This window comes from Vanellus vanellus (assembly GCF_965231255.1).
Source record: "Vanellus vanellus genome assembly, chromosome: 1".
Lineage (NCBI taxonomy): Eukaryota > Metazoa > Chordata > Aves > Charadriiformes > Charadriidae > Vanellus > Vanellus vanellus.
This window is the reverse complement of record NC_138905.1, coordinates 83421945-83447568: the sequence shown is the minus strand read 5'-3', so window position 1 is coordinate 83447568 and position 25624 is coordinate 83421945. Positions and strand designations below refer to the sequence as shown.

Below are 25624 nucleotides of genomic sequence, written 5' to 3'. Positions count from 1 at the left end.
GAGCCCCCAGCAGCCTTTCAGCTCAGTTAGCAGGACTTGATTGTCAGTCACTGGGCATGTCCAGGGAAAAAATACAAATAAAAAAAAAAGAAAACAAACAAAAAAACCCATTGATCTAATGGGCTACCTTAGAGAGGGTGGGTTGGTCGTTCCAAAGGCTGCCAGCACAGCACAGCACTTTCTACCCATCTTTCAGTGCTGACACACTCCTGACTGCACTATAGAGTCATGTTTGGAATAATCATTAAGGCAAAAACATCAGAAGATACCCTACAAAGACAGGGGAAAAAATGGGGAAGGGATGGCAGACATCACTGCACAGTCTTCTCCTCTCAGCTAAGATTATGAACATTTGACGCTGAATTTGTGACAGTCAGAAAAGGCTTTGTAAGAACCTTTTCCTGGTTGCTTTGAACAAGACTATTCAATAAAGGCTAATTAGCTGAATTTTTTTTTTTTTTTTAAATCACCTGATGCACATTGAAGCCAGACTCATATTCTAAAGTAATAATTCAGAATAGTTCATGTAGAGGTTCCTGCAAGGACTGAAACATGATTAGATGGACATAGGCAAGCTTTAAGGACAAAAGAATCTGTTAAATAGGGTTAGAGGTGTTTACTGGGTTCTACAGGGAATTACACTAGATTTTGCCTTATTGAAATATTTCATTAATGATTTGGATAAAAGAGGAAAATGTGTCAAAAGGCATGCTAATCTGAATCACAGATATTAGATTGGGAGCAATTACGAACATCACGGAATGAACTGAAGGAGCACAAGGTGCCCTAGAAACATTTGAAATACATCCAGGAAATAAAAAACAAGATTCATCCCAGAATAAACCAATCTGGAGGAAAATAAACCAACACGCAGACATTTAATGGTTTGGTGGGTGCCTCAGGGAAAGCAGAAACTGCTTGAAAGCAACTTTTGCAATTATTCTCCTTAATTTTGTCTGAAATTAGGAATAAAACGTAAAGCACCCATGAGGGTCTGTGGAGTTGTGACAGATGGGGTATTCCAGTTAGGCAGAGGTTCCTGCCGGGAACTTGTGAATCAGTGCCTTAAGTGGCCTCAGTGGTTTCGCTAACACTTCTGCAACATCTCAACCAAAAAAGAAAAAGTACTGCAAGAGGTCTTAATCACCCACAAGTACTGAAAGCTGTCTGGGAAAGAAGTGAAAAAGAAATGGTTCCTCCGCACTTGAAGAGGTACAGAAAAACCCAACACTATCTGGACTGTGGATAGTCCAGATTGCATCTATTTAACCACAAACTCGTGTAATCAGGAACAACCCTTCATGACGATAATCCCGAAGCTGGCCTTTATATCTTAATGTAGTGTCTTGACTTGACATTGAATTGTTTGTTTTTGTTGTTTTTTTTTTTTTTTAACTCAAAATAGCAGATTAATTTAATTTTGAAACAAGTTAGCTATTGCAAACTGATGCCGTAGAATGATGTTTTAATCTATGTGTGTCAATTCTTAGCACAGTGATATTCTGGCCTTAACACGTGCCAATTAACAGAATGGCTGAACTCTTCATGAACAGCTCCACCAGGACCACATGCAACTCACAAACCTTATAAGAAATGAAGTGAAAAAAACAAGCAAGCAAACAAAAAAACCTGTCAGGACAGTGGATTAAAGTAGCTCAGGGAAGACACCAGTAGGCACCTAAAGGTAGCTTCAGAAAGGAGCTGACACCACCAATTCAGAAACAATAGTGGGGGTGCAAGTGAGGAAGACCTCCCTCTTTCAGTGGATGGGAGCCCTTAGATCAGGGCAGCTACTGGCAAAACCACAGCCATGGGTGGGTGACAGGGGCCAAGATTTTGAAAACTCTGCATGGACCGCATCACTCAGGACAGAGATCTAAATAAAGAGAAAGTGCTATGGTGGACTGTTGCTTCCTAAACCACGAGGGGGAGTTAGAAAGGAAACATTTATACCTTCTTAATCTTGACAGGGCAAGCTGAATGCTGCTATTCAAATATGTTAATAACTGTAGAAAGTTTCAATAAAAAATATTTAAGATTTGTTTTCCTAAAGGGCAGGGGGAAAACACACATTTGTTTCCTTAATAATGCTTTTAATATAGTTGAGCCACATAGATCATGCTTCCAAATTTTGAGTCTGAGGCAGGCAGTGGGCACAGAAAACGTCAACCTAAATGAACTACTTTTAGTAAAGGTATAAGGAAGCAAAATAATGTTTTTATAAAGTGTTAAGCAGTATTTACTGTAGGGATTGTTCAATATGCTCCCTATGACTCCCCTAAATATCCATGAATGCTGAACAGAGGCATGTTTATGTGATTCTCAGTTCCTTTGCATAGATTACCCTTTTAGCTGAATGAAGGCTTATATAGTCAGCTCTTGTTTGCAGCTGGTTTTCTTTTGTTTTCAGTTATTTCTTGTGTGAAGTTGTACACAATTTCATGATGTCTGAATATGCCCAGAGCTGCTTCTCAATAGATTACTTGAGGCAAAATCTGCCTGATGTTATCTTATTGCATAAGCATGGGAAAACTTTGTGGTACAGGCTGCTCTTTTTTGTTCTGCCTACACCCTCAAATACTCAGTAGTTTTTCATTATGTTTTACTAATAAAATGTATCTCTCTCCTGAAGTTTCCTTATGGTTAAATGAAACAGAAAAGGAAATGCTTTCTGTGGTAAGACTTTTGCAGTAATGGCAACAGGGCCTACAGATGCTCTCTGCATATATAGCTTTTTTGTCTGAGATGGGATGACTTGGATTGAATAAAGATTGCAGAGGATCATGTTTCTACCATAGGGAAGCCAGCACAAACGAGAAGAAACAGTGCTGGTCTGATGGTAATGATATTTTTGATAGGTAAATCCTGATCAAGCCCTCCACAGCCTAGAAACGATTTCCAAGGCTACCTGGGGGACTGCAACATCCAGACTGAGTGATCCACACTTTTTAAGCAGCCTCTGCATTTCAAGGCCCGAGCAGACAGAATGACACGAATGACCATGCGTTTCCCATGGATGCTGAGTCTCCTACACAGTCAGCCGAATTCACACACATTACAAGGTGCAGGACAGGACCACAGTGACTTATTTTCATTACTTCATTTGGGAAGAACTACCTCTGCTCTATTCCATTTTGGTTCATTATACCACATCCCTCATCATGGTCTCTGAGCGTTTTCCAATGAGACATAAACAAATCACTAACGAGTATGTCATGTGGCTGCCTCTCCCATTTCATTTCCCAAAGGTCATGTTTTCTCTGTTTATCCTGTAATTCAGTGTGGCTTACTATACACATTACATGGAAGGCTTCATGAAACTTATCTATTTGTACGTAACAATTTATCCCACAACGAGCCTATAGAAGTCTCATCAGCCATCTGGTATTTTTATTTCTCCAGGCTGAGAAAGCAATCATGGTTAATCCTCCTGCGAACTATGGAAGTCAGGTTTTATTTCTCACTTTTCTGTACCAATAACTCTTTACAGTCTTAAGTAGGCCAAAGACCCTAAAAATCTGTGTATTCCTCAACTCTTATAGGACCCTAATGCTAGGCGGCTGCCAGAGCAAATGTGGTTCCAGCCAGAAGAACAAAATTCTCAGGGTATCTGGTGAAAGATCAGATATGCTGTAGGAGAATCATTTTTTTGTTGAACCCTACAACTGATACATGTGTGTGTACTGAATTTCCACAGACCCAGTGGGAAATCTGTGTTATGTTTCAGCATGTGAAAATTGAAGTGGACATGTTTTTCAGGATGCAATTGTCCGGAATAGGTGATGTTTCACAAGTAACTTTTCAGCTAAGGTGCTGCCTCAGGTGATCCTTGCCCCCCGGCACCATCCCCAGCCTTGTGCCACTCAGGTCTTTGCGAGACCAGCACAGCAACTGGGATGAGGGAACTGAACCACCCAGAATATAACTACTGTTTTGCCAGGTTATTTTTCAACCAGATCAGTTACACTGGCTCAGCACAGAGTAATGAACATCTGGCGAGGGCAGCTATTGAAGTCAGCATAAGCATTTCTGCTGCTAAGTGCCTAATCAACTAATTGATGCTGAAAGGTTCATGATCAAAGTCTTTACTTCTTAATTATGTTTTGCTTGCTTGAAAGATAATGAATGCAAATCTTGAGAATTACTTCAAGGCTAAAAAGAAAAAGGTCATCTTCTTTCCAAAATACATTAAGATAAACCCTCATTCAAGTAACCTATGGATATATTTTAATAGAGAAAATTGAGACTTTACAAAGAAATGTACATATAGTAAAGATATAAGTGAACTAAAAAAAAAAGAGAGTGCTATTGCAGAACACTACCACAATAGAACTGACATAAATTGGTGATTTGGACCAGGCTATATTTAGCATTCCTAGGGTTTTTTTCCCCTCTTTTTTAAATATCAATATCCACATAATCACTCACCTAGTCTGGTAGGACCTTGCTCCCTTTGTTGAATTGAGTGCACCATCTCTACAAGCTTTTCAGTCTCTTGAGGCATGTTCCATGAAATTTCTAGATTATTTTCCCTGGCATACTGGAGAACTGACACATGAATTGAAGTATTGCCTGAAGCAGAAAGCAGAAAAGAAACATTTTAAACAGTGCACACAAATTTCTTAAAATAAATCTAAAGCATACATTGTGGTTGTGTTTTACATTAAGCACAACTAGACAGCAATTTTCCATCAGAGTGTGAAAGCTGTATTTTCAATCAAAAGATCAAAACTGAACTATTCCCAGGTGAAAAAAATATGCAAGTACTGCTGAAACAGTTGCTTTTCTGTCAGGAATCAGCATGCAGTATTTTACCTCAGATCAGTGTGACCATGATTGGAGAATTTCACTTTATTGATCACCAAATATTATTCCTTTTCCATTTTAAAGTTGTCTTTTTTTTATGTGCACATTGTTTTGCAAGAGCAGTATTTTGATGCCCCGTATTTCTGACGGGCGAAGCTCCCCAGATGACTACAGTTCATGCAGATTTCCCTCTGTCATAGCTCACTTGAGTGACGTGCATCAGGCTGCAGCATGGGACATAGTGCACCCAAGGAGCATGACCGGCAAAAGGGAATGAAGAGAAATTCCAAGTTCTGCTGTTCCCTGACATCCTGGTTCTGCTTATACATTATGTAAGAAGTATGAATAAAACTATTAACAGAGGGTTGATATAGATAGTTAACAAATATCAGACCTGCAGGATTGAACTGGGCAATACATTGTTTATAATGATCAACTGTACCTCTGAGTAATCTGAGCTGTAATCTGACTTATTCTAGACATACAGAAATGCTATACTTTTCCCCCATGAGCTCTCTAATTAGTACAAATGCTGGTAATCACCTTTTTGGAAGCACAGGTATAATACAAATATGCCAGCACCTAGTGGCAAACACCAGCAGCAACAGCAGTTGCTCCGCAGAAACAGTTTAATGCTGAACTGAAAAAGTATGATTCTGATCAAAAAATCCAGGTTGGTTAAGAGAAACGCTACTGGGAAGACACAGGATCCTGTGCAGCCCCTCCCATGCGGATGGACTTGGTGCAATCACACGATGTCCTAACTTACTACGTGCCACACGATCCTGTCATGTATGTGCAGGATATATGGCTTTCTGCCAGGGTAGGTGCACTTATAATACCTGTGCTGAATGACCTAACTAGAGGTGTACATACTCTGCAATCTCAGTGGGTCTAGCACTCCCAAAAATTGTGTATCATCCAACATGGGTCAGGAAATAAAAAGTCAGCTCCAGCACCCTAGGTTAGCCAAAAAGGGCTGGTCAGAACCAGAAATGCCTGTTCCAAAGACCAAAACCTTGCAGTCAGACCAAACTTGAACCAAACCCCATCTGAATTATCCACTGTTACTTGAACCACGACCGAACTTGAACTATTATTTTCAAGTCTGTTGAATCAAATCTAGAACCAAACCAAAACCAGACGTGTTTTCACTTTTCTGCCACAGAGTAACAGTTCAGCTAAATCTCCATCCTGTGACAGGGACCTCTTTGGCTATTTGGCACATGCACACTTCTTATGTCCAGTACAGTATGAAGGGAAGCACTCATCAGAGCTGCTGTCTGAGCTATTCCTCATCACACGATTCCCTGAATTGGTTGTGAAACCTTTATTCACATGAACCAGAACAGCTTGGTTTGGAAGGAAACTGAACTGCATCTGAACCAAAAGCTTTACTAGCCCAATTTCCCCAATATAAACTTACTTTTTTTGGAGGGATCAGAATGAGTTATTTAAAAATAAAAATTTAAAAAACTTATACTGAGAAGCTGGTTTGTCCTATGTAAGAAAAAGAATACAAAATGTCTTCATGTGTTTGAGTTAAAAGACAGATACATACTGATCTCAGCACTTTCAATAAAAGCCCGTACAAAGTTTTTCATTTCCTCAAACTCTGATGCTCCAATATTGGAGCTTCCATCCAGAAGAAACATGACATCCATTGGTTTGTTGCACAACTCTGAGAAGGGCCAAAAAAAAAAGAAAAAGAAAAGATTATTTATACATGATAACCAGAAGTAGCACCTGCTAATCTATCGGTAGGAGTATAAAGGGCGGAGATACCTGCATTTTGGGAAAACAAAGCAAAATAATGACCAGTTGAAACAACAAGTGATACCCCTTTAATGAAAACCTTCAGTGGAATACACAGGTATTTCAATTCCTTCTTTTCTTCTAATATTATTTTACTCTCAGGGGACTAAAAAAACCCAACAGCAAACAAAAAAATCCAAACCAAACCACCACCATCACCCCCCTCCCCCCCCCAAAAAAAAGAAACAAACAAAAAAAACACAAAATATACATCCCCCCCCCCCCCAAAAAAAAAAAAAAAACACAACAACAAAACCCAACAAAAACAATGAAGTCTCCTCAGGAAAGAGGAAGTATAATTTTAACTCGCTTGAGGTAGGCAGATGAGAAAACCTATCTGAAAGATAATGTACTTTCCTGACAAACGGAGCCAAGGACTTCTAAACCTACAGAAGGCTGGCTGCAGGTCTGTGCTTTGTACTGCTGAACTGGGGCAGCATCCTCAGCCTCCAGTGAAGATAAATGGTCCTTCCTTGTCACTTGGACAAGATACCAAAGGAGGTACAGGAATCCTTCAAATTTCAGTGATGTGGGGGGGAAATGGAGGACACAGGACAGAGGAAAGAGGGAATTACACAGAAAATATATCCAACTTTACCTGGAATTTCTGTCCAAAGTTTACGAGAGCAGCACGACTGCAGCACTAATTCAGGTGCTTCTTCAATAAGTGCACTATAACTATGCAAGATAATTGGGTTATTAGGCTGACTGATCTTTCTGAGCTCTTGGATATTTGCATTGGGGGTTATGCCTATGGGAATAACATTTATGCTACTTGGAGGTCGCGTGATAACATCAGTGGAAGGATTGGATGACACCATATACACCAAGTGAGGAACATCTTGCCTGCCCCCATTCACTTGTGTAAATGTGTGTTTGGAAATATAATCGAGGGCATTCCCAGTGTTGGTAGCTTTCCCTCCTTGGTAAGGTATGCTCCTCACTTTCTCAATAATACTTTCCTTTGACTGTATTTCCCTAAAGGCATATTCCAGAGTGACAGTCTCTGAATACTGCATGACTGTAACGTGAATATCGTCCTGTCCCACATTCATTCCTGTGATCACTCTCTCAAGGAAATTCTTGACGATATTGAAATTTTCTTCCCCTACATTGTCAGATCCTTCCACAATAAAAGCAATGTCCAGCTTTTTGCGAGTGGGCTTTTCTGAAAAGAGTGGTGGTACTGTGAGTCCCAAAGAGGGAAATAAGACACTGGATGTTGTTGGACTGGACATAGCTTGTAACACAAAACTTTCTTCAGGTCCAAGATCACATAGATGATCAATGAGGAGATCCCTATTATCCATTAGCTCTAACACATTGTTCATTAGGAAGGCTCTATTATCTGGTGACTGCTTTTCAATGAACCTGATTTGCTCCACATTAACATATGGTCCAATCCCCACAGGTATTACTGCAATTTTTTTATTCTTCAAAGCTGTGAGGATGCTGCGGAGTTTTCCTGGAGACTTGCTTGCTATAAATAGCACTGCAATTCTGGCAGCATTGGTCCTTTCTGCTTTTCCAAACACGTGAAACACAGTGTATTTAAGAACTTCAGCGGCGGACGCTACTTCATCACCTGTGTATTTTATGCTTTGGACAATTTTTCTCATTTGGGACTGCGTTTTGATATCTTTAAGGCCAAGATAGATTGTGGGGCCGGCCCTATACACTAGAATTGACACTCGGATTTTCTTTTGAGAGATGTGGAGTTTCTTCATCATGCCAGTGATGAAAGACTTCAACTGTTCGAAGTCCTCCTCTGAGAGTTTATTGGAGCCATCCATTAGGAAGGCCAAGTCCATCATCTTGCTGCATGAGTATTCACTGGGTGGTAGTTCAATGTCCTCCTCTGGAGCAGGTGTTGTCGGTGTTGGGGTGTCTTCCACTGGTTCACAGGCTACACACGTTAAGTTCTTCCCTTCACACAGACTACAAAAATCACCGAATATAACTGTAAAAAATCAATGCTTATAATAACACATCACCCACATATAATAAAAAAAATGTCCATAAAGAAACAGTTAAATATCTCAAAAACACAATAAAACCCCAATGTGAATTATTTTTTCCCCACCCCATTTCCCCACAACTCCCCACAAGGTATTGTACAGCTAAATCCTGTATGTTCATGCATGTTTATTTAGATCCAGGACACATGTGACAAACCATGATGTGTTTGTCAGAGGAAACTTCTTGCAAGAGTCTTTGGCAGAACGCGTAAAATCTGTGTCTGGAAACTGTCTAGAAACCCACTGAGCTTCAGCAATACCGTTACCTACAAGCCACTGAACTTGCAAATCTGGTTTGCATCACAAGGAAGAAAAACATGGGGCAAACAGGGGCAGCTAACACAAAGTAAAATCCTAGACTAGGTAAAATGCTTTTAGGTTTGATATGACTTAGCAGACTGTGAGGAGGTTAGGTTTACCTAGATTTTAACCTTAGAGAAAGTAATGAACATCCTTTTTTCTACCACTGAAGTGCAATACTTTCCTTTTTCCTGACTTCATTTTGTTTTGAATACAGCTTTGGCACATCTTTGTCTTCTATTTATTTTTATGTCTTTCTTATCTTCCTCTTATTTTCCATGTTGTCCTTTTCAGTCCCTTTTCTCATATTAAATGATGTATTTCATCTATAGCTGTTATTTCTTTTTAGTCCTATGTCTTCCCTCACCATTTCTACTCATCTCCATTAGTACATTTTTCTGTTCCCCTTTGCATCTCAGGTCCCATTTTTCTTTTTCCCCCCATCTCTGCCTTTTACAGGCTTTACACTTCTGCCCTTCTAATTGCTGGTTGTATGATTCTCTTTACTTCATTTATCGGAGCAAAGAACACAACTGTACGTATGCATAGGGTGGTACAAACTCAGTCAATATATTTCCTTGTCTTAATGGACAGCCCAAGAAACAGAATAGGAAAAGTTTATGAAAGAGCAAGGACCAAAAAATGCTTGTTTCCACTGCCAGAGAAAACTCAGGATGTACAAACTAAACAAATCAATACTGGAAGAAGGTGCCATTTTCCAGGAATATCTTCACTTTACACATCACATCTTAGGTCAAGTTCTCTTACTTTAAGCACTATATTCTTTTCAAGCTGCTTTTAGTGTCTTCCTAATTGAAGAATGCACAGCTACTTTTGGCATTAACATATAGCAACAGAAGATTTATTATTTTAATCCTCTTTTAGTTTCCAATTTCCTTTGGATATTTGCTCTAAATTCATTTTTGTGCAATATTTTCTATTGTTTGTACAGATGGTGTAAGCGTCTAAATTAGGTGACAGCTATGCAAAAGGATGTTTCCCTAGTGAGGTAAGTTTTCCTAATGTTCTGAAATCTTTTGTGAGCAGCGGCCAGTATATCAACATTTAAGATAAATTATTATTAAAGATTACAAAAATTAGGGAACAGAGACTCATTTATGAAGACTCTCTTTTGACTTTTTGATGGAACTCAAGGCTTTTTGTGTATACTGTTAAAATATATATTTAATTGATTACTCTAACAGTCTCATGCCCTAGGTTTATAGCACAGACATATGCTAGCCCTGGCAAGAGGCCAGGAATTCAAAGTTCGTACCCATTCAGAACTTCTGTGAGGTTCAGAGCATTTGGAGCTAAGGTGTTAGTCTGGGCTAATAGCTGCTGCAGTTTTACAACTCAGTTTCTATTAAATATGGTCAAATTACAAGATGGAAATCTCCCTTGTATTCACAGTGTTATAAATGACTAGTGAAAGTATTCAAGGGTCTAGACATCTGGAGAATGCCAAACTTTCAGATACTACAGGCCATGGCGTAATATGCCAGTGGGTAGTATACAGAACAAAAATCAGTCTCTGTTGCACTGTAGCTGAAGGACCTCATCCTGCATGGTGCACAATGCTGTGCACCTTGCCGGTAATTTAATCATATTTGGAAATCGACGTGTGCAGGATCAGGCCATGGGATATCATCTTGAAATTTTGAGGAAATTGGTTTTCCCATAATAGTTCACAATTCCAAACACTAATAATCTCAGCAAGATTAGACTGGGTGCTCATGTAGATCTTGCACCACACGTAGGATTTTTTTTAGTACTGGCAGAAGGAAAGAGTCTGATAACTTTATTGATGTTGAATCACACCTTACATAAAAAGAAGTGGAACATCTGAAGCCAGTAGGGCCACCTACATATGGGAAAAGGCCGTTTTTGAAAGGAATTTCTGAATTTCACTTGCTTAAATTCAGCTGACATCCTATAATCTGTACTGCCACTGAAAAACTTCAGCTTCAGGTTGTATGTGATGGGATACGGATATAAGAGAAGGTTTTCAACCTTCATCTTCAGTGGTATATTTAAAGTTACATCTAAAAACTTATTCATGCAGATGTACTTCATCTCTCTCTCTCCATCCTACCCAACAGACATGCAATTTCACTGCATAAACCCATCATACCAAGACTGACAGTGCTGCGGATCATCTCTGTTCAAAACTATTCTCCTTCCATGCGGGACCTTGACATCTCCAACTGCACACACAGGACAATCTTCTGGACTGACACAATCCAGGGACAGTTCATCAAGTATTTTCCCTGTTTCAAAATAGCACAGTAGTATAAAGATGCCAATTTTCATGAATTGCAAAACTAATCATTGCATTTAGCCTGCTACAAAAAACATAACAAGGCTTCCTTCTAAGATTCTATGATTCTGTGATTCTGAGGTGTGCTCAAACATTCTGAATACTGTGTTTCTGTTATGGCCACTGCCAGCTTGACACAGAAAAGTATTTCCTTCCTTCATAATCACTATTATTTAGATATCGGAAGTACTTAACCTAGTGTATAACCCGCAACAACCAGTACCATACAGAAGGTGAATATATCTTTAGAACAAAGCGTTGAAGATGACAGGAGAAAATGACATTTTTCTTTTTACATATATATATTTCTCCCAGTATCCCCTACCTCACTCTGATCAGAGATACCAGGACCCAGAATAGCCATTGTGAGTCTTAAAATACCTTCTTTCTTTGCCTTCATGTCTTCTCGCTCTGCCTTGAGGAGTTATTCATTCATTCATCTGAGTTTTCACTCTTTTGGATCTTGTTTGTCTTTCACTCTTTGCCTTTCTGTCTGTCTTTCCTCTCCCCACCCCATATTTCCCATATTTTTTCTTTTCCCCTTTCTACGAGATAGTTGTTGGGAACAGGTAAGCTGAAAGCTCAGGCTTACAGGAGGATGCCTGCTGGGCACTCTCAGGAGCATCAGAGCTTTGGAGGTAGTAAGCAGGTCAAGGCAATGGGTTTCCCCCACTGCAGTAGTTGCTCTGAAGGAGAGCATTTAATGAGCGTCCAGCACAAATTCATACTCTACTTTTAACCACAGAGTCAAAAATATCTGTTGCTACACAACCCCTAACCCTCCTGTCTTCCTTTCTTATCACCCTGTTCCCATCCTCTCTCATTCCTGCTGGCAGTGTTTCATTCTCCTCTTCTAGGCACCACTTCATGCCCTCCACACACTGTGCTCATTTCACAAACTCAAAACAGGATGCCTAACCACCTTCCTCTTTATGCAATAAGAAATTGTGGTGAAAACACATAGGTAAGCCTGTTAAGGAATTAACTGCTTCCTCTAAGTCTTTTGAAATCGCCAACCTTACAAATCTGTGAATATTTCTGGACTGTAAGACCTCTTTTCATGCAGTAGGAACACTTAGGGGGTTAAAAAAAAAAAAAAAAAAAAAAGACTCTGATCATTGCAGAAAAAGGTATATCACTGCTTAAAGCAAAAGATGGACTTACCTGCAGGACAGTGTACATGGCATCCTTCCACACACTGCACAGGGCACTCCAAAGGCTGTGGGTGCTGGCATGTTACAGGACAAGCAGGTCCACAGCTATTATATCGCCATTCACATTGATAATCTAATTCTTGTTTATTCAGGTCCTCACAGCTTTGTGCTATGGAGTGAAAGAATTGGAGGGAAGAAAATCAAATCAAAGGATATTCACCATGTCTCTCGGACCTGTGACACCAAACTTCGTACAAAGTGGACCACATATGCATAGAAAAAGAAAGACTTTCATCTTTAAATAAAAATATGTTACTACATTCAGGGCAGGCCACTTCTTCATACTTAATTTTTTCTTTTCACATAATGAAGTACTTGCTCTAGATCTAGATATTTTTTCTTTTATAAAAACAATTGCAAAAAATGGTCTTTAAATTTTAATTAATAAAAAGAAAATGTACAGAAACCAATTCTTTCTCTACATTTGTTTGTACCACAGGCTATTATATTCCCTTATTGAGGGAATGTTTTTTCCAGGTATGGCTCTGAACATAAATAGAAAAGGGAGAGGAAATGTCACCATGAGCTGCTAGCCCAGTCCCATTAAAGTGAACTTCTCCAGACATCAGTGGGAGCAGAGCTGGAAAAGAACAGCCTGAGCCAATATCTTACTGATTAAAAGCACGGAGCTTTTCACACAATTCTTCATCGACCCTGTACTTACGGCACAAAGCTGGTGATCTCCAGTGGACAGCAACGCCTTTTTGTGCACAGACATGTGCATAGGCTGCTATAGCATCACAGAAGCAAGCACAGTCCCCAATAGATTCGCAAGCACAAGTGTCATACATGCAAATATCTATGTAGGGCTCAGGATTCACCTACAAAAGAGAAATACAGGGTACACTCACTGATTCCCCTCATCTCCTTTTTCTAGACACATTTAACCTTCAGATGATTTGCCTGCTCCTTTCACCAAGAGTTGAGGTGCCACGTAAATCAGTGCAGATCTTCAAGCAGAAGTTATTCTATAGCTTTGTACTGGGGGTATCCTGCATTTTCCCATGAAGCATCAGCTACAGGACAGGGTCAGAGATGAGAACGCCAATTAGTCAGCCTCCTCCAGGTCCTGTGTGCTGTCAGCACAACCATACCTTTCCCCTCCGCTGTAATCACCGTCAGCACAGACCATACAGAACTGAAGAATGTGAGACACATGACACAATACTCACAAGTTTTTTGCATTCTTCAAAGAGATCCCCAGACAAAATGCTGCATGATGTTTCTACCATCACTTGCTTCACTATGTTTCCATTACACAGTGGAGACATCAAGGTCTGTTCCCGGTTGGGCTTCATATTGTAAGAGACAAGCACACATTTCATTAGCCTTGCCTTCAGGACCTCAAGACTCTTCAAACTGAAGTAAGAGACTCACTAGCACTAGACATTTTCCATGACAAAGGAAATTGTCAGGGCAAATCCTGCCCTGGCAGAACGCAGGGTAGAACAAGTCACCTCCTGTATTTTCTCCATCTCTCACTTGTACGCTGCATTTTTAACATAGATATTTTGATGACAAAAAGTCCCACTGTACCAAACATCCACCCTGGAAAACGATCATTCACACTTTCACAGAAGGCCCACGAGACTCACAAATATGATCGGTCTTCAGCAGACAATACCCATGGCCACTGCTCAGTAGTTTCCCCCTCTCTCGTTTAATTTATCTAAGAACAAGGAGCACTGGTATTGACACGGCACTTATCAAGGAGACAGTCTGCAGGTTCTGTCCTGTGCCTATTACACTGAAATGAGGAGCTGTTCCTGCTCAGTCTTACCCTGCGGCCTCACTCCTCATTATTGCAACTTCTTCTGTGCTCCAATCAAGTCATAACTAAAAAGTGACATTCAGCAAGGTAATGTGGCTATGTCACACTTGCACACAATTTATCAAACTAACCCAAAAGATTTCATGTGATCGAAAATAAATGCTTTGCTTTATTTTCTGATAATTTAAATATTTTAAAGAAATATCTAAAAAAGGCCTTCCCTCCTCTTAGAAAAATTAGACGAATTTTCAAGAGAAAGTTTTCAGCCTTAAAGGCATAATCTGAATGAAATGCTTCATTTTACTAATGTCAAAACAAGTTGTTTCCTCTCACTTTTTGATTTGGAAACACTTTTGGTCATAATTATTGTCAGGTCAAGACAAATTTATTATTCAATTTAAGTCTTTCAAAGTCTGTATTTGGAAAAGAGGAAGTATACTCTCATGTGTAGCATAACTAATACCCCGTGAAATCACCTAATAACTGGCACCAGGACATTGATAACACTTTCAGATAGCAGGTAACCTCCTCAATATTCAGAAGCAGTGATAACATGTCAATACAGTCTTGCATCCCCTCCTGTATCTTCCTTTTTCAATTCAAGCCTTTGCAATCTGAAAACAGTAACTAAATGCTCTTTAAAAAAAGATTGAGAAGCATTTAGAAAGAACTTAATCTCTGCATTCAGTTGTTCATAAATGGACAGACTAAGATTTGGGATACGGAACTCTGGATGAGGAAATACAAAATTTTTATCTGAACTCCCCCTGTCTGAAGATTACAGATAGGTTTTTTTGGATTAAGCTCTAAAATGAGATTTCCAGTTACACGTGGATTTCAAGCATCTGGGCTGGCAAACTTTATGAACAGCCTCTACCATACAGATTGGCTATTTTAACATTCATCTGAAGCCAGGCAGTGCAGAGGCCCTAAATAAATTAATTGATCTTTTATCAAATTTCAAGATATAATATTATCTGGCAAAAAAAAAAAATGGGGGAAGGAGTTAATTTCTATTTAATTTTATCCTTTAAAACCTCTTTGCCCGCTCTTGCGTGATACTGTAACCCGTATTAATTCATTTTCACAGTTCATTCGCAATCACCTTTTCAACATCAGCACAGTATGGATTAACTTTCCAAGAATTCCCAAAGTCAACTGGATCTACTTCAAGATGTTCATTGCTGCTGGTCAAATCATTGTTTTGGATTCCATCAAAATTTCCACACAGACCACACACTTGATCCTTGCAGGGAAAGAAACACAAAATACATAAAACTTACATCTGTAGACTGGCTTAGGGTTTTGCTAAGAAGTCTTTTTAGCCTAGTGCTTTAATGGCTTAAAAACTGAATTATCCCTGGCCTTGCCAAGTTCACTAAAATAGACATAGTCTCTCACAGAGAAAGTTTAGCTCCTATTCCCAATCTGCTTTGCTGAAAGTAGGACCATACAGTCTCCAAAGTCTCCAGGAAGCAAGATGACAACTCTTATCAGTGTATCAGAATCTGTTTGGAGTATGTCCTTACAATCCCATTTTATTTCTGGAGATGACAGCCCTATCACCATCACTAGTAAATCTGGCTCCTTATACTGCTCTTCTTGAATACAGAAGAAAACACTCAAGTTATTCTGAGGCACAATACCATCCATTTTTTCTGTCACAGCTCATATCCAATGATGCAGAATTTACCCCTTAAACTTGAATTTCCAGGAAAGTAAGCAATCCTTACGGTACTACAAAAAAAAAATCCCTTCATTTTCAAGCAAGTGCCTAATATTCCATGGAACTCTATCAACATGTCTGTATTTAAAAAGTGCTATTACAGGGTAAGTGCATTCTAAAGAATGAGAATAAGAAGTAAAGCAAAAAACACTTACTTTGAAATTGCCTTTTAAGATAACTGAGACTCCCATGGCCAGATCCCAGGTCACACTGATGCTTTTCCCCAGTAAAATGATGTAATAACGGCCAGACTTCATGACTTCTAAATCACTGTCATCTTTAGGAGGTACCCTGATGTTTACCTGAACAAGAAAAGCACATTGTGCTATTGACTGTGTCTCTTAATTCCTATTTGATGTAGGTCGCTTTCCCAGTGGGACACGTGCTCGTAGGTTAAAGCTATTTTAAAACATACTGTTCTGCAGAAAACAGACAGTTCCCATACACCATACAGATGCTCAGGAGCACTTGCAAAACTGTAAGAAAGGTATGTGTAAGGGACTGATTACAGGCTTGTGTCTACACTTACAAGTTCTGTGGATAAATTATTGCTTTAGAAGCAACACTTCTGAACAGCAAATTGGGATAAAAGTTCAATCTCATCATGTTTCTATAATTTTGAATGAGGCAATGTCCCTTGTGTTCCCAGGGTATAACATACACTCACCTCAAACACTGGCACATAAAGCAATGACTGCTAAACAGGAGGGCTGATAAAGTGGATGGGGTATACCCAATTAACAATCAATTTAGTCTTCGGTCAATGGTTCACTGAATAATTACATTTCATTTTTATTTCATCTTTTTAGGAAACTAACAAATCTGTGCTCAGGAGGCAGGCAGCAACAAAAGGGCTGGCTAGGTTTAAGTAACATGAACTGGAAGAACCACATGCATCGGTGGCCTCTGAAGGACCAGAGTCTGATTCTGAAGTCAGGAAGGACATTCTTCCCAACCAGCTACACGAATAGGAAAAATCCTGAAAGATTCCTTTTGGTGTCTTCATTTTTTCCAACACTTTTACTTCCCCTGTGTGCCTCTCTCTCTTTCCATCTGGCTGTAAATTCACCGCCTCCAGCTACTAAGAACTTGAGATTAATTTAAAATGCTTTCTTTCACACCATAATCCCCTTTCAATGTGAATGCTAATAGGATTATTAACTACATTTGGAGAGAAAGGCCTGGCATGGCTGTTACTTTAAGCACCACTAATGCATTAACTGAAAAATGCTCAATTCTGGAAGAGGCAGATGAAAGCTTTCAATCAGTACATATGGTGATTAAAGCAAGGGAGAAAGAGGAGCCCACAAACCATTCATCCACTCTCTAGTTTGAGGGCAAAATATTTCCTCACCCCACTGTTCTTTCTTACTCAATTCAGTAAAAGCTCAGCACCGTGATTCAATTCTCTTCATCTCTGGGTTATTATCAGACACCTTTATCCCCAGAGAAGAAAGTTCACATCCTTCAAGGATCTCTTTAAGAGGGCCTTCAATGTCGTTAGGGAAGAATATGTTGAAAGATATTTTAGGAACTGGAAGCTTTTTCATCTCCACCTATGCCCAATGTATTACTATACAGTCTAAGCACACTTGGTCACTTATCTTCTAAATATACTAGTCTCTGTCTTTACAAACTCAGGCAAAAAACAGAGGAGAACAAAGCTGAGCTGAGAGGTTGACCTAAACTACAGAATTTCTATATTTATGGAGGCGTTTTGCCCAACCATGAAGTCATAAACTTTTGACCTTGCAAACTGGCAGATTTATTTGTTTCAGAAGAGCAAAAATGATTTCACGATATTATTTTTTTTAATGTGAGCCAGAACTGTAAAATGGAGATACTTCAATTAAGCCCCCATTTACTTAAAACTAGAAGCTGCTCTCAAAACAGTATAATCTTGAAACGATGCTGCTTGGAAACATTTTAATGGCGAAGACAGATGATTCTCCTGCTTGCGTCTAAGTATGCTTGTGGAAAAAGAGTGCAGGAAGTCATCACTGGGTGAGAATTTGCCTAAAAGTCTTCATATCAGTTGTTTTTTCCTTAATCTCTCCTTTGGTTGCTGTTATTTCTAAGAAAACCTTCTCTAGATATTACCCTGAGCCTTAAACTCTCTAAAAAGACAGCTAAAAATTCAGCCAAGGTCGTGTGGACAGTCTTGTCATAAAGACCTAGGTCTTGCAAGGACATACTCTCAGGAACCAAACATCCTCTGCTGCTGGAGCCGCCACATGCCTAATCATCTCCTGTCTTTTCTGGCCCTTATTTAGGTGTTCAAGCAGCATCACAGCTCTTGTGAAAAATACATCCCCTGAAGAGCTTTTCAGACAAGGCCTGGCTGAAGGGACTGATGACCCCTGCACCACTATTCACCCTCACCCAGGCAGAAGATTCTTTAGTAGTAGAAATAAAGAATTGCCTGGGCAACAAATAGGTCCTATGTTCAGTACTCCAGCAACCAAAAGCCTACGCGGATCATATGCTGTCAAGATGCACTGCACAGACACTATTAATAATGGCCACGTTTTACATGTTCCTGTCAAGCATCAGTGGCACGCAGCAATTTGCAGGCTGTGCAAAACCTGGTTCAGCTTTGTCTGTTAACCCAAACCAAGGCAAACGGAGAGTGGTTTCACGTTTCACTGGGAACATTTTTGCAAATCTCTGGTCCAGATGCCAGTTCAGAGCACAGTACTTCTGAAGACTGAGCAACTGAAACACTATAATCCACTGTAGCTCTGTAATGTTTGAACACACAGACGGTCTTAATTGTTACAGTGCCCAAGGCAAAGACCTGAACTCTGCCCTTTGGAAAGCTTGTTTCCTGCCGTGGAGGGACGTTGGAGGTCGAAGTGATTCGTGGTTAATTCTTCAGTATTTGTTGGTAGGAAAAGTGGAAAAACAAGAGAATCCAGTCATCTGGATTTTCCACCTGACACTTTAACAATGGAAAGGATAGTGATATTTGCTTCTGCAGTATCAACTTCTTTCAGCCATGACTTCTTTATTTCCTGTGTTCTCAGTCCTTCAGATGGCTAAATTAGGTCCGAAGTTTCACTAGTCATGGGTCAGTCACTTGTTCTCTTCCTTGCACTTAACCTTGCTTGAGATAGACTTAGACCTCCCATGTTTAGAAAGGGCATTCCTCATATGAGCTTGCATTGAACAGCATTCTTGTCTGAGATAAATTTACTGGCATCAAACAGAAATACAAAAATGTCATTATACCTCTGGGAGCAAAATAGATAACTCTGATCCTACTAATCTGTTCATTTTATGATCTAATTTCCCAGAACCACTGAGCATAAGGCCATTCATGCCTTATCTTACTAAACAACCTGAAATTCTTTTCCCCAAAAAAGGGAAAGAAAGAGAACAGAAGTGTACATACGTTTCCATTAAGCAACTCTATTTCCCCACTTTCATACAGAATGATAACCCTTTTGGTGCACTTTTCTCCAGTGAAGCCACAGCCTTCATTTGAAATTAGTATCCGGAATGTCCCAGAGTCATCCTTGCAGAAATCCTATCAGATGAAAATAAATGAGTCATTAATGTAGAATATTTGAAAAACACATACAGATCTATGGAGGAAAAGGAAGGCTCAGATAATACCCTGTGTATTCTGCGGCCATTAAGATATATGTTGGCATGTCAACTGTTGCCATATTAACTTACTTTGTGCTTAGTGTTGACATTCGTGTGGTCCACCCCTTAAAAAATGAGGTCCACTCTGGCAGTGACATGCATACGTACGTATTTTGTAGCAAGGATCCATGCTATTACAGTATCTGGTATTTTAAAAATGTACAATGGGCATAGTGTACATCTTAACACACAGAAATTAATTGACTTAACAGTGAAAATAAGACTCTGCAGCTTTAACAATAAAATAAAAACGTAAACTTAGAAGATTAGGTTAGAAAGAAGGGTTAGAAAGAAACTTGCTGCAAAGTCTGAGCAAAAAGTGCCCATGTTTTCCTACTTGTAAATGAATAGTAATTACAATTATGTCAACCTATTTCTTGGGGAGAAATGATGAAGTATTGATTTTCTTTTAAGTCAAATATTTCTGAGACGCATAGAGAGTTTGTACTACATTTATATGATGACTTATGACTCTCAGTTTAGTTTTTGGGGGCTTTTGTTTCAGTACACACCTTTTAAGAAAAAGACCCTGTCGATAGTGCTCTGTGTTTATCATCTGAGGAAAACAGATCTCATTTTCATTTTAAGTACTTTTGTAGTACTATATGCTATTACTTCCCATAATACCTTTACACAGCACTCTCACTAGTGTCACAGCAACCATTCTTCTAAGCTGGCATCAAGGTGGAGCATATTTCCAAGACCTAGCCAAAGACAAGTTGATCACACTTTCCTGCCCAAGGAGAACTGCAAGGAAGAATGTGTCTGTGGGGAAAAAGGTAGCCCACCCAAGAAACACAGCACTTTGTAACTGCAGAAGACTGTTGTTGTCAATTAGAAGTGGATCCATCTAGTTTTAGACCAAATTTTCAGAGAAATCCTTCTTGTCTTGCACACGCACTTTCAAATACACAATGATTTGCACCTGTAGATAAGCCTTAATCTTATTTAGCTCTTTAAATTTCTGGCTGCTCCCACAAATCACAGGCTAATGTTAGTGTGCTATATCTTTATCCACCTCCCCTCTTTGATGCAAAGAAAATCGGTATTGTCAATGTACTCCAAATAGGTTGCATAGAACAGAACAGTGACTTTGCCGAAGTGAACAAGCACAGTCTGTGCTCTGGAGGCATTTAGAGAAGGTTCAACGGAGCATTCGTTGTCTCAGTCAGACAGTAAGCCTTTGCTACAGAATAAAGAGGCTAGTGGAGAATGAGGAAAGATTGATTTATGGGTATCTACAATTCCTTGTTAGAGAGGAGATTCAGACAACTCCTCTCCGTACCATGCTGCTATCCTATGTTTTATGACTGCCAGCTAGACACATGACAACCTAACACAATGCAATCTTCAAAGTTCTCAAGGCATCTCTGAAGTCATTAATAAGCTCTGCTCTCCTCTACCATACATCTGGCTTAGTAATTAAGAATACTTTGCTGCTATTTACCCAAATGCTGGACTTCTCTGCTGGTGTAAAACACCTTACATATTATCAGACAGCTTCGGCATTCGATGTGTTCTTACCTGAACTAATACATATTGACAATTTCCTGGAAACTTGTATTTCAATCCGTCAAATGTCAAATAATGAGCTGTACCAATAACAGTGCAGGTGCCATCACAGATTTTTTTGGTGCACTCCCACTTTCGACCACGGCACACACTATAACAGAGAAAATGAGTCAGTGACGGTTATCATTATTTCCAATGTATATAATAAGCATGAGAAAGCAAGCTACTACAAGCAAAGCAAAAGAGCAAAAGTTTCCGCCTCCAGGAGCTCATGATTTGAAGACTCTTCAAAAGACACACAAGCAGTGATAATATACTATTTTGCCTTATTCTGGTCTTTTTCCCAGGCCTGGGTCAAGGAGTAACCTACTGCAGACCAAACAGGAGCATTTTTCCCCTGTGCCTCTTAACCCAGACATCAGCTGCAGCTCTGTGAGGAACCTCTGCAGTTTTCTGTGCTGCTGTCTGTGCTCAGGTATGTCCCCAGCAGATCCTCTCTCTGTTTGGCCTTGAGAAGGTACTCTTAGATGGCTCCATGTGTGGGCTGCTGGAATCCTTCTCGATATAGACTTCCATACTACATTACACTACCACGCACCAGATAACAATCTCTCTCATTAACATAAATTAGCAACATTAGCATTGGGCGCATAAATCCAAATAGTGCATTAACATGTTAAGTGAATAAGGAATGTGTTTCCCTTTTCCTTACAAGCTGCATGTAGGAGTATGTGCTTTTTGAACTTCCCTATTACAAAAAGAGGCCTGGACAGAGCATGCTAGACTATTTCGTAATACTATTAGTATTTTATTATGGATATCCTGCTCTGCTCTGAGTAACCTTTTAGAAAAACAGATAGATTACCCTCTAAGGACCATTACAGGTTAAATACAAAGTACATTAGCAAACCTGTTTTTATTTGCAGTACTGTCCATTTTTCCCTCATTGAAAGCCAAAATAGTAGTAAATTTAATATCCAACTGATGCCAAAGTACGTGCGTTTACACTAGTGATCAACTTCTGAGGCCAAGTAAACAGGGCTGTAATTCAGTCTGCCCAGTGGCTTTTGTTCAGATTGTATACTTGAGTATAATACTACCCTTCTCCAAAGAGGTCTCTCTGTTCTTAAATTAAATTCATTCTTCACAATAGTTTAACTGATCTAGCGATTGGAGACATTACCTCACAGTCCGACAAGAACACACATATGGATAGAAATATTTCTTTTTCTGTACTGAAGTACATATATTCATACACCCTCAGAGGAATGTCCTACAGTATGATACTGTCCCCTGAGGTGTCCTGCGGTGATTGAACCAGAACTTCTGCCCTACAGGAGAATTAAAGTTTGGTGACACATGAATAGGACTCCAAGCTAAATACATTATGCAACAAGAGATGTGACAGGATGTGACAAGACTCCTGATCACGAAAAGAGATACATCAGTGGTTCCCTGCCTGTACAGCTTGCAAGTGATGTTGCCGAGGACACCTCCTAGACTTCCTCACAAGCACAGAATATGCAAGAAAAAAAAAGGGGGGACATCCCGATGTGCAAAGCAAAACAAGGTGCTGCCTTGTTTTTTCAGGGGGAGGCGAATTCTGAAGAGGAATCAGACACAGGGTTAAGGTCTTGATATTATACCCACATTGCTGTAGCAGCTGTACTGGACTGTCATTATCATACAAAATCAGTGATGCCATGATGAAAGGGACAGCATTCTTTTTTTTTGTTTCACTTCTCCTTCTGCACCCTTTTTGCCCCTTTGTGGTTTTTTCTTGCTTTGGTTTTTGATTTGTTTTAAAAAACAAAACAGAGCTAAACAAAAAACACACATGGATACCATCTTGTGAGTGGATAATCAAAATGCAAAGAAAGCCAATTCCTTTATCTTGTTGTAACTCAATTGGTTTCAATGTAATTATGCCAGTATAACAGAAAGAAGGAAAAATAGTAGGGCTCCTAGTCTACATGATTACATCAAACCAGATGCATTCAACACCAATCATTAAATTTATGAGAGTTTCCAAGAACATTTATATCCTTTGATTGCTGTGATACATAATAACCTAAATCTTACATGGTACCCTGATAAATAAGGCTCAAGAAGGTAAATACCATTCTCCCCGTGTTAAAATGAGGGAAAGAGGGAAACTGAGAAATAAGGACAAGAAGAGACTTCAGACGATCCACCCAGTCCTCTTGCCCTTTTCCAGAGGTATCCTGGAGAACCACAAGCCTTGCTACAGAAGCTGCAGGTATGAAAGGGGATCTTTCTCTTGGCATCCATGGACTTTTGATCAGTGAAATAAATTAATTCACTAACTAACAAGAGACTGAGCAACCGAAATAAAAAACAGAGGTCAATGAAGCATAAGATCTGCTCATTCTTTTGTTTGTTATTAATTTTGGGGAGTTAGAATAGCATCTGACACCTTATCTAATAATCTAATCTAATAATAATAATTTGATAATCTAATAAGCAATAGCTTGCTTGAGGTTGGAGAAACATTCATCTACTAAATGCTGCATGAACACAGATGGACACCATCACTGCCCCAGGGATTTTCTAATCAAGCTCTATAAGGGTAGAGAAAGAGGAATTCTATCCCTGCTTTACAGATGTAAAAACTCAGGGATAAAAAACCTGAAGTACTTTCCCAAGATCAAATTGCTAACCAAAGAAAAACTAGGTTCTGAACTGAGTTCTCTAGTAATGCCTTAACCCAAGCATAACCATTGTTTAATCTTGATAACAATTCCCAGTATAATAAATATTGTGCAATACATTTTCTTCAAATAATGAAATCTCTGTAACATGAAACCTATTGCACCCTGTGCTATTAAATCTCTAGTAATAGGTAGAGCAAGACCACAATTTTGTATATATGTGCACAGACAGATTACAAAGTATGTGGTGTAGCAAAACTCAGATTAGCAAATTTCTTCTGTGTACTGCTTCATAAACGTTATTCCAAAATTTTGACTGAGCTCTACAATGAATTCCCAATACATAGCATAACAAAAGTTTTGCCACTAGCTGAGACTTGGAGACATTCCGTTGTTCATGAATTAGGGTCTCCCATATGTCAAGTTGAATATAAAAGCCAAATCTGACACCTCTGGCTCATATATTGCGTTTGCAGGTGTTCACATCTGGCTAAGAACAAGTGAGAATGAGAACTCCTGCAACAGCAGTACAAAAAGCAAAAACAAAAGAAAAGGAAGATCTGACCTCCAAAAGGCAGACTCTCAATTCTTATTAATTCTCAAAGCAATAATAATTCCCTATATCACTTTCTAAATGACATTTGACTTGATATTTGCTGAGAACTATCATGAAACTTTTCAGTCACATAGCTCAAAAAAGCTCTAGTGACATATTTGAATGGACCTTATTTCCAATTTTACTTTCACATTCAAGAAAAATACCTAAAATGAGAGGAAGAACTTTTTATCAATGAGAAAAAGCATGATTTCTAACATTTTCTTGACCCTGATATTGAAGAAAATTCTACGTGCTAGAGGAAATGTCACTTACAATGGCATTGCCAGAAACAAAATGACAGTTACACGAATGAAGCAACATGGTTATGACTATTTTAAGATTGAAGATTACAAGATTGACTGAAAATAAAAAGATTGTGCATGATTTTTTGAAGAATCTTGCAAATTTCACAACAAATCCTAGCAGTTTTACACCTTACTGTTCTTGTTTCAACAAAATTTTCATTGTGTCTGTTTTTCAGCTGAGTCACTTTTACCTAGATGCAATGTAAGCAGGGGAAAAAAAATGAAACAAAACATCGGAAGGTCAATATTTCCATATAAAACCATAAAACCTTATCTCCAAATCTAACTTAAACCAGTTAGGAACGGTCCCACTAGTTTAAAAACACAACACTTGAAATCACTGTTGCTCAAGGATCTATACACAAAACAAAAAACAAACCGTACGTCTCCTTAATGGTGCTGATTCTCCAATCCAACTCTACCCAGTCACACAGAGAATAACAGAAACACTGCTTCTGGGGGTGCCACAGAGCTGGGCAGGAACGTTTTGGGCAAAATGTACAAGAGATCATGAAGTCTAAGTTCAAAGACAATAATTTTCACACTGCTGGTGGCTGGATGTCCTACACCTTGGACTCTTGGAGCTCTGCAGGAACAGGCCACCGTTCCCTCTGCAAGCACGCATGGAGAGCGAAGCACCTCTCCAATGCAGCAAGCATGCTCTGCAGGTAGAAGCCAAGAATTGTCCAGCAGGCAAATACCCTATACCTTACCAAGGCTGTGCCAAGGGTTTCCCTCCATGCAAATCTCACAGCCCGGCACTTTCTTTTGAACCTACACGTTCTTTTTCAAGAACCAAACAGGATAGACAGGGATGCAGATGAAAGACACAGAGCGCTTACTTTTTTATTCTAAGAAGATATCACCAAATCCATCTTTTATTTTTCTCCTTTTCTCTGTCTTTTTTTTTTTAAGA

General features: G+C 39.3%; 1 protein-coding gene across 1 annotated transcript in view; it reads right to left on the bottom strand.

Annotated features, from left to right (window-relative positions):
* Positions 1-25624, bottom strand: part of VWF (von Willebrand factor) — a 147120-nt gene that overhangs the window by 63520 nt on the left and 57976 nt on the right. The window contains exons 20-30 of the mRNA XM_082479000.1: positions 21146-21284; positions 19365-19499; positions 16126-16272; positions 15350-15490; positions 13646-13765; positions 13138-13294; positions 12424-12582; positions 11074-11209; positions 7220-8559; positions 6368-6487; positions 4429-4572 (exon numbers count right to left, since the gene is read on the bottom strand). Coding sequence (XP_082335126.1) covers positions 4429-4572; positions 6368-6487; positions 7220-8559; positions 11074-11209; positions 12424-12582; positions 13138-13294; positions 13646-13765; positions 15350-15490; positions 16126-16272; positions 19365-19499; positions 21146-21284 — 2738 coding nt within the window. The remainder of the gene's footprint in view (positions 1-4428; positions 4573-6367; positions 6488-7219; positions 8560-11073; positions 11210-12423; positions 12583-13137; positions 13295-13645; positions 13766-15349; positions 15491-16125; positions 16273-19364; positions 19500-21145; positions 21285-25624) is intronic.